The following is a 14,866-nucleotide window of genomic DNA, read 5'->3' as shown; positions in this document are numbered from 1 at the left end:
TTTTAAGACTTGAAGCAACTCTTCTTCTTGTTCTTGGCTGAAGGCTGAATTTATGATCACTAGATAACTTTTGTTCTCTCCCAAGTAAGCATACTTGAGAGTAGTTGGCAGTGTTTTAAGCTCCAGTTTGGGTACTTCTTTTCTTCCCTCCTTTTCTTCTAGTATCCCTTGAACATGTGTTTCAGCAGCTGCAGCTTCTTCGCTTGCTGCTAATTCCTCTTCTGTTGATGCTTCAAATTCTTCTTCGAAAGTTTCTTGTATCAAAGCCTCTACGGAATCCAACTTCATGCATTCTCCCAATGAGTTGTGTGGGTAGCTCATGGCCTTAAACACATTGAATGTCAATTTCTCATCATGTAGTCTAAGGACAAGTTCACCCTTTTGGACATCAATAAGGGCTCCGGCAGTGGCCAAGAATGGCCTTCCCAGAATGATGGAAGTATTAGCTGCTTCCTCCATGTCTAATACCACAAAATCTGCTGGAAAGATGAAGTCCCCCACCTTCACTAACAAATCTTCTACTATCCCATGGGGAAATTTGAATGATCTGTCTGCTAGTTGTAAAGCCATTCTTGTTGGTTTAGCTTCCTCAATCTTCATTTCTTTCATCATTGCTAGAGACATTAGATTTATGCTGGCTCATAGATCACATAAAGCCTTTTCTACAGTGATTTCCCCAATAATACAAGGGATTTGGAAACTTCCAGAGTCCTTCAATTTTTTTTGGGGCAATTTGTGTTGGATGATGGCGCTGCATTCCTCTATGAGTACTACAGTCTCATTGTTCTTCCAGCTTCGCTTTTTGGTCATCAACTCCTTCAAGAACTTGGCATAGAGTGGCATTTGCTCTATTGCCTCAGCAAAGGGTATGTTTATTTGTAATTTCTTGAAGATTTCCAGGAATCTTGAGAATTGGTTGTCCTCCCCCTTCTTCTTTAATTGTAGTCGTTGGGGGTATGGAGCTTTTGGGAGACATGATCTGGGCGCTTCTCCTTCTTGGTGTGGCTTAGGGGTTGAGGGTTGAACCTCCTCATGTCCCTTGTTTTCTTCACCCGATTTCTCCTCTGGTGTTTGCTTGTGGGTCTCTTTCAGTTCCTTTCCACTTCTGAGGGTGATGGCTTGACATTCCTCCTTTGGCATTGAGTTAATATTGCTACAATTGTTGTGTCCAGGAACTTGCTTGAATAAGAATCCAACCTGTGTTTCCAGTTTCTTGATGGCAGCATCTTGATTCTGCATGTTGGATTGCACTTCTTCCCGGAAGGCTTTACTATCTTGAATGTCCTTGCATAGGCTTTCAAGTAGAGCCTCAATTTTTGAGAGCCTCTCCTCAGTGGTTGATGTGGGGTTGAGATTAGGTGGTTGTGAAGATTTGTGGATGGGTGTTGGTAGTGTCTCTGTGAGGTGTTTTGATGAGTTGCATGGTTGTTGGAGTTGAAGTTGTGGCGTCTCTGATCTTGCCCTTGATCTTGTTGATTTTCCCATCCAAAGTTGGGGTGATTTCTCCATCCAGAGTTGTAAGTTTTTTAGTATGGATCAAAGCTTTGTCTAGGTGAGTTTTCAACATAGTTGGCTTGCTCCCAGTCACCTTCTTTTCCTATGTTTGCTCCTTCTTGAGCTGGTGATGAAGTGATGGCTGCTGCAATTTGGTTCTCCTCCACCTTCTTGGTAAGATCTGCTAGCTACTTGGTGATCATCTTGTTCTGAGCTAGCAAGGCATCCATGTGGTTCAGCTCCATGACTCATCTGGTGCTACTTCTTTCGGATGCATAGAAGTAGTCATTTTCAGCAACTGTTTCAATGACATATATGGCTTCTTCAATGGTTTTCTTCTTGTCTAGAGAGCCTCCTGATGAATGATCCACAGCCTTCTTTGACTCATATGAAAGACCTTCATAGAAGATGTGAAGTTGGACCCACTCATTAAACATCTCTGGTGGGCATCTCCTTGTTAGATCCTTGAACCTTTCCCAAGCTTCATAAAGTGTCTCCCCATCTTGCTGTCTGAATGTCTGCACTTCAGTTCTCAGCCAATTGATCCTTTAGGGGGGTAAAACCTTGCCAAAAACTTGTTCACTACCTCTTCTCAATTAGTCAAGCTCTTCTTTGGAAAGGATTCAAGCCACTTGGATGCCTTGTCCCTGAGTGAAAAGGGGAACAAGAGCAACCTATAGACATCGGGGTGGACTCCATTGGACTTCACCGTGTCACAAATCCTCAAGAAGGTGGTCAAGTGTTGGTTAGGATCTTCTTGAGAACCTCCTCCAAATGAGCAATTATTTTGCACCAAAGTGATGAGTTGGGGTTTTAGCTCGAAATTGTTGGCATGTATGGTGGGTTTCTGAATGCTGCTCCCACAGTTTCCAGGATTAGGATTGATATAGGATCATAAGACCTTCCTTTCCTCCCCAGCACGGTTGGCATGGCCTTGATTATGAGCCTCCTCTTCATGGTTGTTTTCCAAATTCTCTTCCATGTTGGGTTCAAAATACTCTTCCTCTGCTTCCTCAGCACCAATAATCCTTTTTCTTCTTGTTTCCCTTCGTCGTCTCCAAAGGGTTCTTTCAGGTTCTGAATCAAAGGATGTTGAAGCTCCTTCTCTTCTCCCTGTCATACAACAGATTGCATAGCAAGAGATGAAATGCTAAAACTAGTTTTGTTAGAGTAATTGTTAGTTTGAGTGATGCAAATTATCAAACAGTTAGTGGGTTAGTGAGCAGAATTATAATAAACAAAGAAATGAAGAACGAAACAAAACTAAGGGGGTGCAGGGGTGAGGTAGAAATCAAAACAACTAACAGAAATTGATTAAATAAACTAAACAAAAAGGAAAAATGCTCAATCTAGTGATCTTCAAACTTAATCATTGTTGATTCAAAATCAATCCCCAACAACGGTGCCAAAAACTTGATGCGTGAAAACTTGTCTCTCAACAAATTTCCCTTCGGCAAGTATACCGAATTGTCGTCAAGTAAAACTCACAGTAGAGTGAGGTCGAATCCCACAGGGATTGATTGGTCAAGCAATTTTAGTTAGAAGAAAGTGCTAGTTGAGCTGAGTAGAAATTGGATTTGGAATTCGCAGAAAATTAAATGACTGGAAAGTAAATAGCAGGAATTAAAGTGCAGAATCTTAAATGGGGAGTTGGGGTAATAAGCATGAAATCAAATGGCAGAAAGTAAAGAGAATGGGTAAAATAAGATATGGGGAAATCATTGGGTTCAGGAGATGTTGCATTCTCCGGATCAAGTTCATTCTCATCTCTTCCTCAATCAATGCATTCATTAATATCATTGGCAATCTAAAGTGATTGGATCCTAATTCCTTGGTAATCCAATCTCTCTAAGCTTGAACAATTGCCCAATTCCTTGATTTAATTGCTCATGGGAAGAGATGAAGTGTGGTCACTGATTATACCACATGTATTCCCAAATCAAAGTGTTGGTAGGATTACATGTCACAATATCCATCCAAACCCCAATTTGGTCTAACATGAGAAAGCATTTCTAGCATTATCTCCTCATCCCTTTTCCAAGGCTCAAAGGAGATCCAATTATGGAGAGTTTCTTTTCCAAGACAACTAACCAATTGAATTAAGATTGAAAGCTTTCTAGTAAGATCAAGAGAAAAGAAAGAAGAAGAAGAATGAAAACTATAATTGATCCATCAAATTACAACAGAGCTCCCTAACCCAATGAAAGGGGTTTAGTTGTTTATAGCTCTAGAAATGAAAAATAGCAGAAAAGAAGAATCCATGCTAAAGTGCAGAAAAAGTAAATCTATAGAGAGTAGTGCCCAGAAGTGCCAAGCTCCTCTCTAGTTCAAAACTAATCCTATATATACTACTCCTCATGATCTTCTAGTGAGTTCTTCAAGTCTTGGATCTGGGCTCTGGACCTTGAGTTGAAGCAGTTCTCATCTTTAGTGGGCCCAGCTTGCAGAGAAATATGAGTTAGGCTTGGGCATTTAGTGAGATTAACGTTGAGTCACATTTTTGGGTGCGAGAACGTTAGTGGCATTCACTTTTTCCACTAACGTTCCACCCTTATATACCCACGTTAACTCCAACGTTAGTAGTCTTAACGTGACTACTAACGTCTCCTATTCAATCCTTGGCCAACGTTAATGGGACTTACTTTTCCCATTAACGTTGGCTTGTGCCCCTTTTCGCAAACATTAATGGGACTCACTTTTCTCATTAACGTTGGCTTGCCTCTTGCCCCTACGTTAAGTCTCACGTTAGCTTAGCTAACGTGGCTCTTAACGTGGATGTTCTTCACCTTCGAGAGCATTAGTGACACTCACCTTTGTCACTAACGCTCCAATTGCCTAAAGTTCCTACGTTAGGACTCACGTTAACTAAGTTAACGTGGCTCTTAACGTAGTAAATGAAGCCATCTCCCAACGTTAGTGACAAAAGTGAGTGTCACTAACGTTGGTTCTTTGAATTCAACTCCACGTTAACTTTCACGTTAACACTCTTAACGTGAGAATTAACGTAGGCAATGCTAATGATCCAACGTTAGTGACTAAAGTGAGTGTCACTAACGTTGGCATTGTTGCTCCTCTTCCATGTTAGAGTTCACGTTAACTAAGTTAACATGACTCTTAACGGGGTGCATTGCCTAGTTTCCCAACGTTAGTGGTGTTCACTTTTCTCGTTAACGTGCAGTTCCCCTTTTTCTTCTACGTTAACTACCACGTTAACTTAGTTAACGTGGCTATTAACGTGAGCTATGGATGGCTTCGCAGGCGTTATTGGTGATCACTTTTCTCATTAACGTTGCAAGCTCCTTGCCATTCCACGTTAGTGTTCTCGTTAACTAAGTTAACGTGAATGCTAACATGGTTCTTCCATGCTTCATTTGTCCTGAAGTCAAGCAATTAAAGTACATCAAAGCTCTAGCTAAAGTCATGAGATTATGCATCATCAAGTTATCATGCAATTCTAGCAAAAATCTCATGAAATCATGTAAAATTCACAATAGTTGCTTGAATCAATGTGTAAGTGTATATTCACCAAAAACTTGCCTTATTCACTAAGAAAATGCATGAAACTACCCTAAAATAGTAAAGAAAAGGTCAGTGAAACTGGCCTGGATGCTCTGGCATCAAATAGACGGATTGGTGATGAGTTGATATAAGGAAGACTGGACTGATTCCTAGTAGAAGTTGATTGGTAGCAACTCTATCCCAATGCAACGGTTCTTAGACTGTCAAAATCAGGGTTGAATCACTCCCCTCGTCTCTTAGACTCTAATCCAAGAACTGAGAGATCTAAACGGCTATTCAAATTTCAAGAAAGATGGTGTTCCAATGATGAAATAAGGAATATTGTTAGAGAGGTTTGGCACGAACAGATTGATGGTTCAGCCATGTATATCCTAGCTCAAAAAATAAAGCATTGTCGGCATAATATTGTCAGATGGCAGCTAGAACACAGATCTAATTCGAAGGTGGAGATTGATTTACTACTGTCTGAATTAGAGGAACTTCGTTTAGCAGGAATTCATGGAGGCGACATCATTTTAGAATTAGATGACAAACTTGAAAAAACATTGCAAAATATTGAATCTTATTGGAAAGATAAGTCTAGAGTCAAATGGCTCAAATCTGGCGATCAGAATACAGCTTTCTTCCATCAGAAATTTAGAAATCGGACCTGAAGGAATAAAATTTGGCAACTAACTGGCAGTGATGGTGAAGTGGCTACTTCAAATGCTGGTATTGCTTCTGTGGCTGAATCTTATTTCAAGAACATATTTTCCTCCACTTGTCATGAGAATTCTGAACCTCTGTTTACTGATTTTGAATGTAAGGTTACAACTCACATGAACCGTAGGCTTCAAAGACCAGTGACTATGGAGGAAGAAAAATGTGCAACATTTAACATTCATCCTCGAAGTGCTCCAGGAGATAATGGTATGATAGCAAAATATTTTCAAAGCTTTTGGAATATACTCAGTGGTGATGTGTTTTGAGCAGTTAAAAGATTCTTTTTAAGAGGCAGAATTTTGAAAGGTTTTAATCATACTCAGATCTGTCTTATTCCTAAGATTTCTGATGCTAAAGATATGACTCAGGTAAGACCAATAAGCCAATCCTCAGTCTTTTAGAAGATTATCTCTAAAGTATTTGTACATAGACTTCAGAGTATGATGAATAGACTAATTAGCCCTACGCAGAGTGCTTTTATTAAAGGAAGATTAATCTCTGATAATATCCTAATTGCTCACGAGTGTATGCATTACTTGAAGAACAAAAAAAGGGGACTTGAAATTGAAATGGCACTAAAATTAGATTTGAGTGAATACACATCCGGTGAGGGGTTCGATCGCTCAATTCTATGTTCTTACACCTTATAGTGTATCTTCTTGCAAGTTGTTTAATTGGATAGTTTTGATAATTTCAATTCAATTCTTTGGACATCGATCTTAGCGCATGAACTCTTTGCATTGGCCCTAAAGCTTTCTTGTGATGGATTGGAATTTCATGGTTTGTTCCTACCAACTATTATCATAGTGCATATTGGCGATTAGCCTTAGGATAGCTGCATGCATTTAAGTAGTTTATAGCATAAGTCATTTTCCCTTTCATCTACCTCCTTTGAGTGCGTTTAACATGAGGACATACTAGTGTTTAAGTGTGGGGGAATTGATGAATCCTTATTTGATGTTGATTTTTGGTTGGATTTAATGGATTTCATCACATAAACTTGCACTTATTCCCTTGAATAGCATGATTTTGAACTTTCCTCCCAAATTGTGCTTGATTATGAAAATATGCTCTTTTGTGCCCAATTTGATCTATTTTATTCCATTTGCCATCCATTCGATCCCTTGATGTTGTTTGTGAGTAATTTTAGGTGTATAAGGTAGGAATGGCTTGGAAAAAATGGAAGAAGAGCATGCAAAGTGGAAGAAACATGAAGAATCAAAGGAGATGAGTTCAGAGACGTCTGTGTGCGCACAGCCTCTTGTGCATACGCACAGGAGCCCAAGCAGAGTGCATGGATCATTTCAAGCGCATTGCACGTCCACCCAAGCATCGCCTAGTGTGCGTGCGCATAGCTACTTGTGCGTACGCATAGGAATGGATTTCCGCAAAGTGTGCGGATGCACACGCCTGTGCGTCCGCACAGGTGTCCGCACATGACTTCATTAAAATGGCACGTGACTCATGATTTGAGGGCTTTGGAGGCCCATTTCTAAAGTCTTTTAGCTCATATTGGAAGGGAAATGAAGAAAAGAACATAGCATATCATTAGGATAGTTTAGGAGTAGTGGTAGGAAGTTGAGGTTAGTTTTCTCTAAGTTTTCTTCATTATCTCTACTAGGGTTTCTATTAGGTTTTTACATTCAAGTTCCATTTCCATTTTTGATCTTGGATTTTGCTAATTTCTTTGTAAATATTCTCTTGTTATTACTCTTTATAGTTACATTGTCATTATTCTTTCTTCTAATTCAAGCTATAGTTCAATTTTACTTCTCTTTTGCAATTTCAATTTCTTGTTGATGAATTTGATGTTTGATGTTTGTTTCATGTTTTCTTATGTTATTCTTGTTGATTGAGATCAATTGATGCTTTTAGTTTCAAATCTTTTCTCACTTTTCCTATGTTCAAGTTTTTTCCCACCAAGTGTTTGACAATATGTCAAACATGGTTTTAGGCTAAATTTTTGTCTCTTGGCTTGAGTAAAGTGAGAAATTGGGTTTCTAGAGTTGGAATGTCCAACATTTAGTGTCAATTCTTGGATTGTTAATTGTTCTTGTTCCCACTAACGCTAATTTGTTGTTAAGGCAATTAGCAAGCAATTTAGGATTTGTGGGTTAAGAACACTTATGCTCATTTAACTTACTTTCCGATGTGAGGGTTGATCAAGTGAGACTAATCCATCATAATTGTCATAGTTGTAGTTCCAACAAGGAAAGGACCCTTAGCTCACTCCAAGCCAAGGCTCTTTTTATGCTTTCAATCTTTCATACATTGCTATGTTAATCTCTTTTATACTTTACTTGTTTATATTACATAGTTGGTTCTTTAATTTCTTTATTAGTTCAATCATTACAATTTTGCATGTTCTTTTATTTATTTATATGTTCATTTCTTCATTGACAATTCCTTGATCACTACAACTGTAATTTGCACACTCATTGCTCTCAAGTGATTCCTTAGGAGATGACCTGGGAGTCAAATACTCTCGGTTTTAGGTTAGTTTTGAATTGTGACACATCTTTTGAACTTCAAATTTGATTATGAGAGTTGTTGTTGGTTTGGGCTATGCTACCAACGGATTTATTTCATGTTTTGATTGAATTCTGAATGATACAAAATTCTCGCTCATCAAATTTTTGTCGCCGTTGTTGGGGAAGTTCACTTTAAGTGCAATGAGTGCTATGATTTTGGTTGTATAAATATGTAAATAGTGTGAATACTTGATTTTTTGTTTGCTACTTGGCATTAATTGTAGATACTACTTTGCTCTTTAGTTAGTCTTAGTAGTTGTAGATTGTTAAGTTAGTTTTTGTTTACTTGCCCACTTTTGTTTTGCTTGCATGCTTTCATTGCCTCCTCAGTTGAATGACACGGTCTCTTCCAGACCCGAGCTTGGCTACTTTTGATCCAGAAATTGAAAGAACTTTAACTCGTATAAGGCAAGCTCGGCACCGACTAGCTTTTGTGAATAGTGAATCGGGTTCCCTTGAGGATCACTCCCATTCACTATCACCACCAATCTGTGACCATTATTCTCCAATCAATGAGGAGACCATATATTCATCTATGGGAAGTACTGAAATATCTTTGAGTGACTCAGGTGACACCGTCATGGCGGACCCACCTCGAAGAATCACCTTGAAGGAGGCCGGAGCTCCTGATCTTAACTTGCAACCGCTTCAAATTCTGTATCTGACCTTGGATCCGAATTTTGAGCTTAATTCCGGCACAATTAACTTGCTCCCCAAATTCAATGGACTTCCTGGGGAAGATCCTCTAAAGCATCTAAATGATTTCAAAGTTACATGCGCAACTGCGAGAATACATGGGGCGGATGAAGCCGTAGTGTTGGTCTTCACTTTCCCTTTCTCTTTGGAGGGAAAAGCGAAGGAGTGGTGTTATACTCAGCCGGGTGAAGTTATATCCAACTGGGACTTGTTGCGTAAAGAATTTTTGGAGAAGTTCTACCCTCCTCAGAAAATAGACAAGCTGCGAAGAAAGATCTCTTGCATTGTTCAGCGAGATAGGGAGACTTTATATGAACACTGGGAGAGATTTAAGAAGTTTCTGGAGGCTTGGCCTTACCACCAGATTGATGAGTTGGTTCTTATTAGTTATTTCTGTCAAGGAATGCACCACCAAGACAAGCTTCTCCTGGATGCCGCGAGTGGAGGATCATTGACCAAAAACAAGATCGCTGCAGAAGCATGGGAAGTTATATCGGATCTAGCAGACTCAACTCAACACTCAAGGGCAAGGAGTCCACAACCAAAAGCTTTGAGTGAAGTTTCTCCCTCTGGAGATGCTATTCTAACTAAGACCCTCTGTGAGATGACGATTTTGTTAAGGCAAGTCATCCAAGGGCAACAAATCCCTCAAGCTTTGATAAATGCTCCACCTCAACCTCCAAGGATCGAAGGACCATCAAGGATATGTGGTGTTTGTGCTTGTAATACTCATTACACCAATGAGTGCCCTCAACTCCAAGAGGACACTACATTGGTGGTTGCTAACTCTTACCCACAAAGGCCCAATTACAACCAAGGACCCTACCAACATGGAGGCAATCAAAACCAAGGGTGGAGAGATAATTCAAACCAAAGGTGGAACCAAGCTCCTCCAGCTCAACCCAACCAAAACGCTCAAGTCTACTACCATCAACATTCCTAAGGTCAACCCCAATACCAACAACCACAATACCAACAACACTACCAACAACCCCCATAACCTCAATCTCAAGTGAAGTATCAACATCCAAATAGTAGATCCAATCCTTCTCAAGTTAACCAAGCCCTTCCTTCCAATCAATCTCACATGAATGACACAATTCACACCTTCATGCAAGAGCAACGAGAGTTTCATAAGAAACAAGAGGCGTATATGGCTATGATAGACAAAGCCCTTTCCCGTTTAACTCTCCCTCCTTAAACCACACAAAAAACCCAACAAGCTTCAACCTCAAGTAGTTTACCCTCCCAACCTCAACCCAATCCTAAGGGAAGCATAAATGCCATTACTCTTAGAAGTGGTACAAACTGGATAAGAATGTTGCTATACCTACAAGGTTGAGTGAGGAGACAAACATTGAGGAGGTAGGAGATAAAGTGGAGGTGATGAAGGGTGAAGATGAAAGTGTTGACAAAAGTGAGGAAGAACCACCAAACGTCAAGGAGCCAAAGAGAAAGACCTTGCTTGAAGAGCCTTTGCCCCCCTTTGCCCATTCAATTCCCAACCTTGGCTAAGAAGGCCAAGAAACAAGAAGAGCTTGACCCCACTATGGTGGAAATTTTTGAGAAAGTTTAAGTTACCGTCCTTCTCTTTTAAGCCATTCAACAAGTGCCAAAATATGCCAAGTTCCTCAAGGATGTTTGCACTCACAAAGACAAGCTTGGCAACCTCAACAAAAAGCCGATAGATGATTCTATCTCCTCTTTACTTCCTGAAAAATGCAATGATCCCGGCCCATGTTTGGTTACTTATTTGATCGGTGGAATGAAATTCATGGATTGCATGTGTGATTTGGGGGCATGCGTAAGCATTATGCCACTTTCCATTTATCAAAGATTGAACTTGTCACCCCTAAAGAGGTCCGGGGCGAGGCTTGTGCTAGCCGATAAAAGCACTGTGTCAGTTATGGGGATTGCAGAGAATGTCATAGTTAATATTCAAGGATTGCTCTTTGCAATTGATTTTCACATTTTGGAGACCACTCCCATTGACTCAAACAAGCCATCGTCCATACTCCTTGGAAGACCATTCTTGAAGATGGCCCGTTTCAAGCTAGACGCACACTCAGGAGTCTACTCTTTTGAGTCAGATGGCAAGTTAGTCAGGTTCACTTTGGAAGAGTCCAACAAGCCTATTCTTGAAGCTTACTCTATTTTTGGGTGCAACATAGTTGAAGACAAAGTGCTTGAAGATGACAAGGAGCAAGAAGAAGAAGAAGTTGGCAAGAAGTCAAATTCAAAGTACCACACTCAACCCAAGAATACCAAGGAGTCGGAAATTTTTCTCCTTGGAGAAGTTTCTAAATGACCAATAAAGCCATGCAAGTCCAACTTAGGACTCTAAACCAAATTTCTTGGTAGGAGACTGATGAGCGGATAATTTATACGCTTTTTGGCTTTGTTTTTAGGTAGCTTTTAGTATGATTTAGTTAGCTTTTAGTATATTTTTATTATTTTTTATGCTAAAATCATATTTTTGGACTTTACTATGAGTTTGTGTGTTTTTCTGTGATTTCAGGTATTTTCTGGCTGAAATTAAGGGACCTTAGCAAAAATCTAATTCAGAGGCTGAAAAAGGACTGCAGATGCTGTTGGATTCTGACCTCCCTGCACTCGAAGTGGATTTTCTGGAGTTATAGAAGCCCAATTGGCACGCTCTCAATTGTGTTGGAAATTAGACATATTGGGCTTTCCAGCAATGTATAATAGTCCATACTTTGTCTGAGATTTGATGGCCCAAATTGGCGTCAAAATGCCGATCAGAGACCCTTTTCTGGCGTTAAACGCCAGAACTGGCATAAAAGCTGGAGTTAAACGCCTAAACCGGCACCAGAGCTGGCGTTTAACTCCAAGAAAAGTCTATGCACGTGAAAGCTTCAATGCTCAGCCCAAGCACACTCCAAGTGGGCCCCGGAAGTGGATTTCTGCATCATTTACTTATTTCTGTAAACCCTAGATTACTAGATCACTATAAATAGGACCTTTTACTATTGTATTTTCATCTTTTGATCATCTTTGATCTTGGGATCATGTCTTTGAACCCTTTTTTGATTGTTTCATGTCTAGACCTTGTTCTTATGTATTTTCAACGGTGGAGTTTATACACATAATAGATTAAGGTTTGGAGCTCTGCTGTTCCTCATGAATTAATGCAAAGTACTATTGTTCTTCTATTCAATTCATGCTTATTCTTGTTCTAAGATATTCACTCGTACTTCAACCTGATGGATGTGATGATCCGTGACACTCATCATCATCCTCCCTTATGAACGCGTGCCTAACAACCACTTCCGTTCTATTTGCGAGAGCTTGAGTGTGTATCTCTTAGCCTCCTGGTTCACGACGCATGGTTACCTCTCCTGACAACAGAGTCTTCCATTCCGTGAGATCAGAGTATTCGTTGTATAAGCTAGAATCAATTGGCAGCATTCTTGAGATCCAGAAAGTCTAAACCTTTTATGTGGAATTCCGAGTAGGATCTGGGATGGGATGACTGTGACGACCTTCAAACTCGCGAGTGTTGGGCGCAGAGACAGTGTGCAAAAGGATCAATGGATCTTATTCCGACATGATCGAGAACCGATAGATGATTAGCCATGCGGGAAACCGTAGAGGACCATTTTCACTGAGAGGATGGATGGTAGCCCTTGACAACGGTAATCTACCTACATATAGCTTTTCATGGAAAGGAGTATGAATGATTGGATGAAGGTAGTAGGAAAGCAGAGATTCAGGAAGAACAAAGTATCTCCATACGCTTATCTGAAATTCCCACCAATGAATTGGATAAGTATCTTTATCTTATTTTATGTCTTATTCAGATTTTAATTATTAAAACCCCATAACCATTTGAATATGCCTGACTGAGATTTACAAGGTGACCATAGCTTGGTTCAAGCCGACAATCTCCGTGGGATCGACCCTTACTCACGTAAGGTATTACTTGGACAACCTAGTGCACTTGCTGGTCAGCTGCACGGAGTTGTGTATCACGATTTCGAGCACCAAGTTTTTGCCGCTGTTGCCGGGGATTGTTCGAGTTTGGACAACTGACGGTTCATCTTGTTGTTTATATTAGGTATTTTTCTTTTTATTTTCTTCTCCCGAATATTTAAGAATGAATTCCAGAGTTTCAGATGATGCTTTTATCATAACAGGAGCTAATTGATTCCCATCAATTTGGCTGTTGTATGTAATGTCCTGCTGAAGCTTGGTTAGCCAAGTCTAAGTTTTTTTAGATTGAAGCTTTAGACTAACATTGCATGATTCTTGGAATTCGTATTAAAAATTTTGAGTTTCTTATTTTCTTTTTCAAAATAATTTTCGAAAAAAAACAAAAAAATTACAAAATCATAAAATCCAAAATATTTTGTGCTTCTAGTTTGAGTCTAGTGTCAATTTTTAAGTTTGGTGTCAATTGCATGCTTTTATTTTTCTTGCAAATTTTCGAAAACTCATGCATGGTGTTCTTCATGATCTTCAAGTTGTTCTTGATGATTTTCTTTGTCTGATCTTTAAATTCTCTTGTTTTGTGTCTTTTGTTGTTTCTCATGTGCATTCTCAAATTGTTAGTGTCTCTAGTATGAAAATTTCTAAGTTTTATGTCTTGCATGTATTTTTTTTCTTAAAAATTTTCAAAAATATGTTCTTAATGTTCATCATGATCTTCATAGTGTTCTTGATGTTCATCTTGACATTCAAAGTGTTCTTGCATGCATTCCCTGTTTTGATCATAGTTTTTCATGTTTAATTTCATTCTATTGTTTTTCTCTCTCGTCATTAAAAATTCAAAAAAATTCAAAATTATGTCTTTTCAAGTCAATAATATAGAGAATTGAAGATTCAGAACATACAACAGATGAATCACAGAGAAAAAGCTGGGCGTTCAAAATGCCCAGGGAAGAGGGAATTCTGGCGTTTAAACGCTAGCCAGGGTACCTGGCTGGGCGTTTAATGCCCAAGGAGGTAGACAAGTGGGTGAATGGATACCATTCTGGGCGTTTAACGCCAGGATAGCACCAATGAGGTAGTTTTGTTATCAATTCAAATCTTTTTCAATTTTTCAAGTTTTAAAACTAATTTTTCAAAATCTTATCTTTTTCATATCCTCTCTTATCAATCGTATCTTTTTCAAAATCAAATCTTTTTCATTTTTCTTTTAATATTTTCGAAAATCCTCGCTAACAATTAATGTTGTGATTCAAAAATTTCAAGTTTGTTACTTCCGTGTTAAGAAAGGTTCAATATTTGAATTTTAGAATCATATCTTTTAATTTCTTGTTAGTCAAGTCATCAATTTTAAAAATCAAATCTTTTTCAACCATATCTTTTCAATCATATCTTTTTAAAATCAATTTTTCTTCAATCATATTTTTTTAAAATCAAATTTTTTCAATCATATCTCTTTTAATTTGATTTCAAACTCTTTTTTTCTAACTTCTTATCTTTTCAAAATTATTTCCAAATCTTTTTCAACTAATCACTATTTCTTATCTTTTTCAAAACCACCTAACTACTCCTCTCTCTCTAATTTTCGAAAACCATTAACAACTTTTTCAAAAATCTTTTTAAGTAACTAATTGTTTTAAACTCTAATTTCATTTTATTTATTTTTTTTTTCAAAAACTCTCTCTCATCTCTTTCTATTTAATCACTAACACTTATCCTCCTTTAATAATTCGAACTCTCTCCCTCTCTATAAGTTCAAATTCTCTACCTCATTCTTCTATTCTCCTTTTTCTCTGACACATCAAGGAATCTCTATACTGTGACATAGAAGATTCCATACTTTTTTTGTTTTCTTCTCTTTCATATGAGTAGGAACAAAGATAAAGCCATTCTTGTCGAAGCTGATCCTGAACCTGAAAGGACTCTGAAGAGGAAGCTAAGAGAAGCTAAAGCACAACTCTCTGGAGAGGACCTGA

General features: G+C 38.7%; 1 protein-coding gene across 1 annotated transcript; it reads right to left on the bottom strand.

The window, feature by feature from the left end:
- Positions 1 to 639: 639 nt before the first annotated feature.
- On the bottom strand, positions 640 to 1,509 carry LOC130975271 (uncharacterized). The gene has a single exon (XM_057900087.1). It carries the CDS (start codon positions 1,507 to 1,509, stop codon positions 640 to 642), a length of 870 nt encoding a protein of 289 aa, XP_057756070.1.
- Positions 1,510 to 14,866: the final 13,357 nt, after the last annotated feature.

The sequence above is a fragment of the Arachis stenosperma genome, chromosome 4 (assembly GCF_014773155.1).
Source record: "Arachis stenosperma cultivar V10309 chromosome 4, arast.V10309.gnm1.PFL2, whole genome shotgun sequence".
In the NCBI taxonomy this organism is placed as follows: domain Eukaryota; kingdom Viridiplantae; phylum Streptophyta; class Magnoliopsida; order Fabales; family Fabaceae; genus Arachis; species Arachis stenosperma.
Note: the sequence above shows the minus strand (reverse complement) of the source record. Positions and strands in the feature narration are given on the sequence as shown.

Coding starts and splice junctions, on each gene's coding strand:
- LOC130975271 (XM_057900087.1), bottom strand. CDS start 1,509: ATGGAGAAATCACCCCAACTTTGGATGGGAAAATCAACAAGATCAAGG.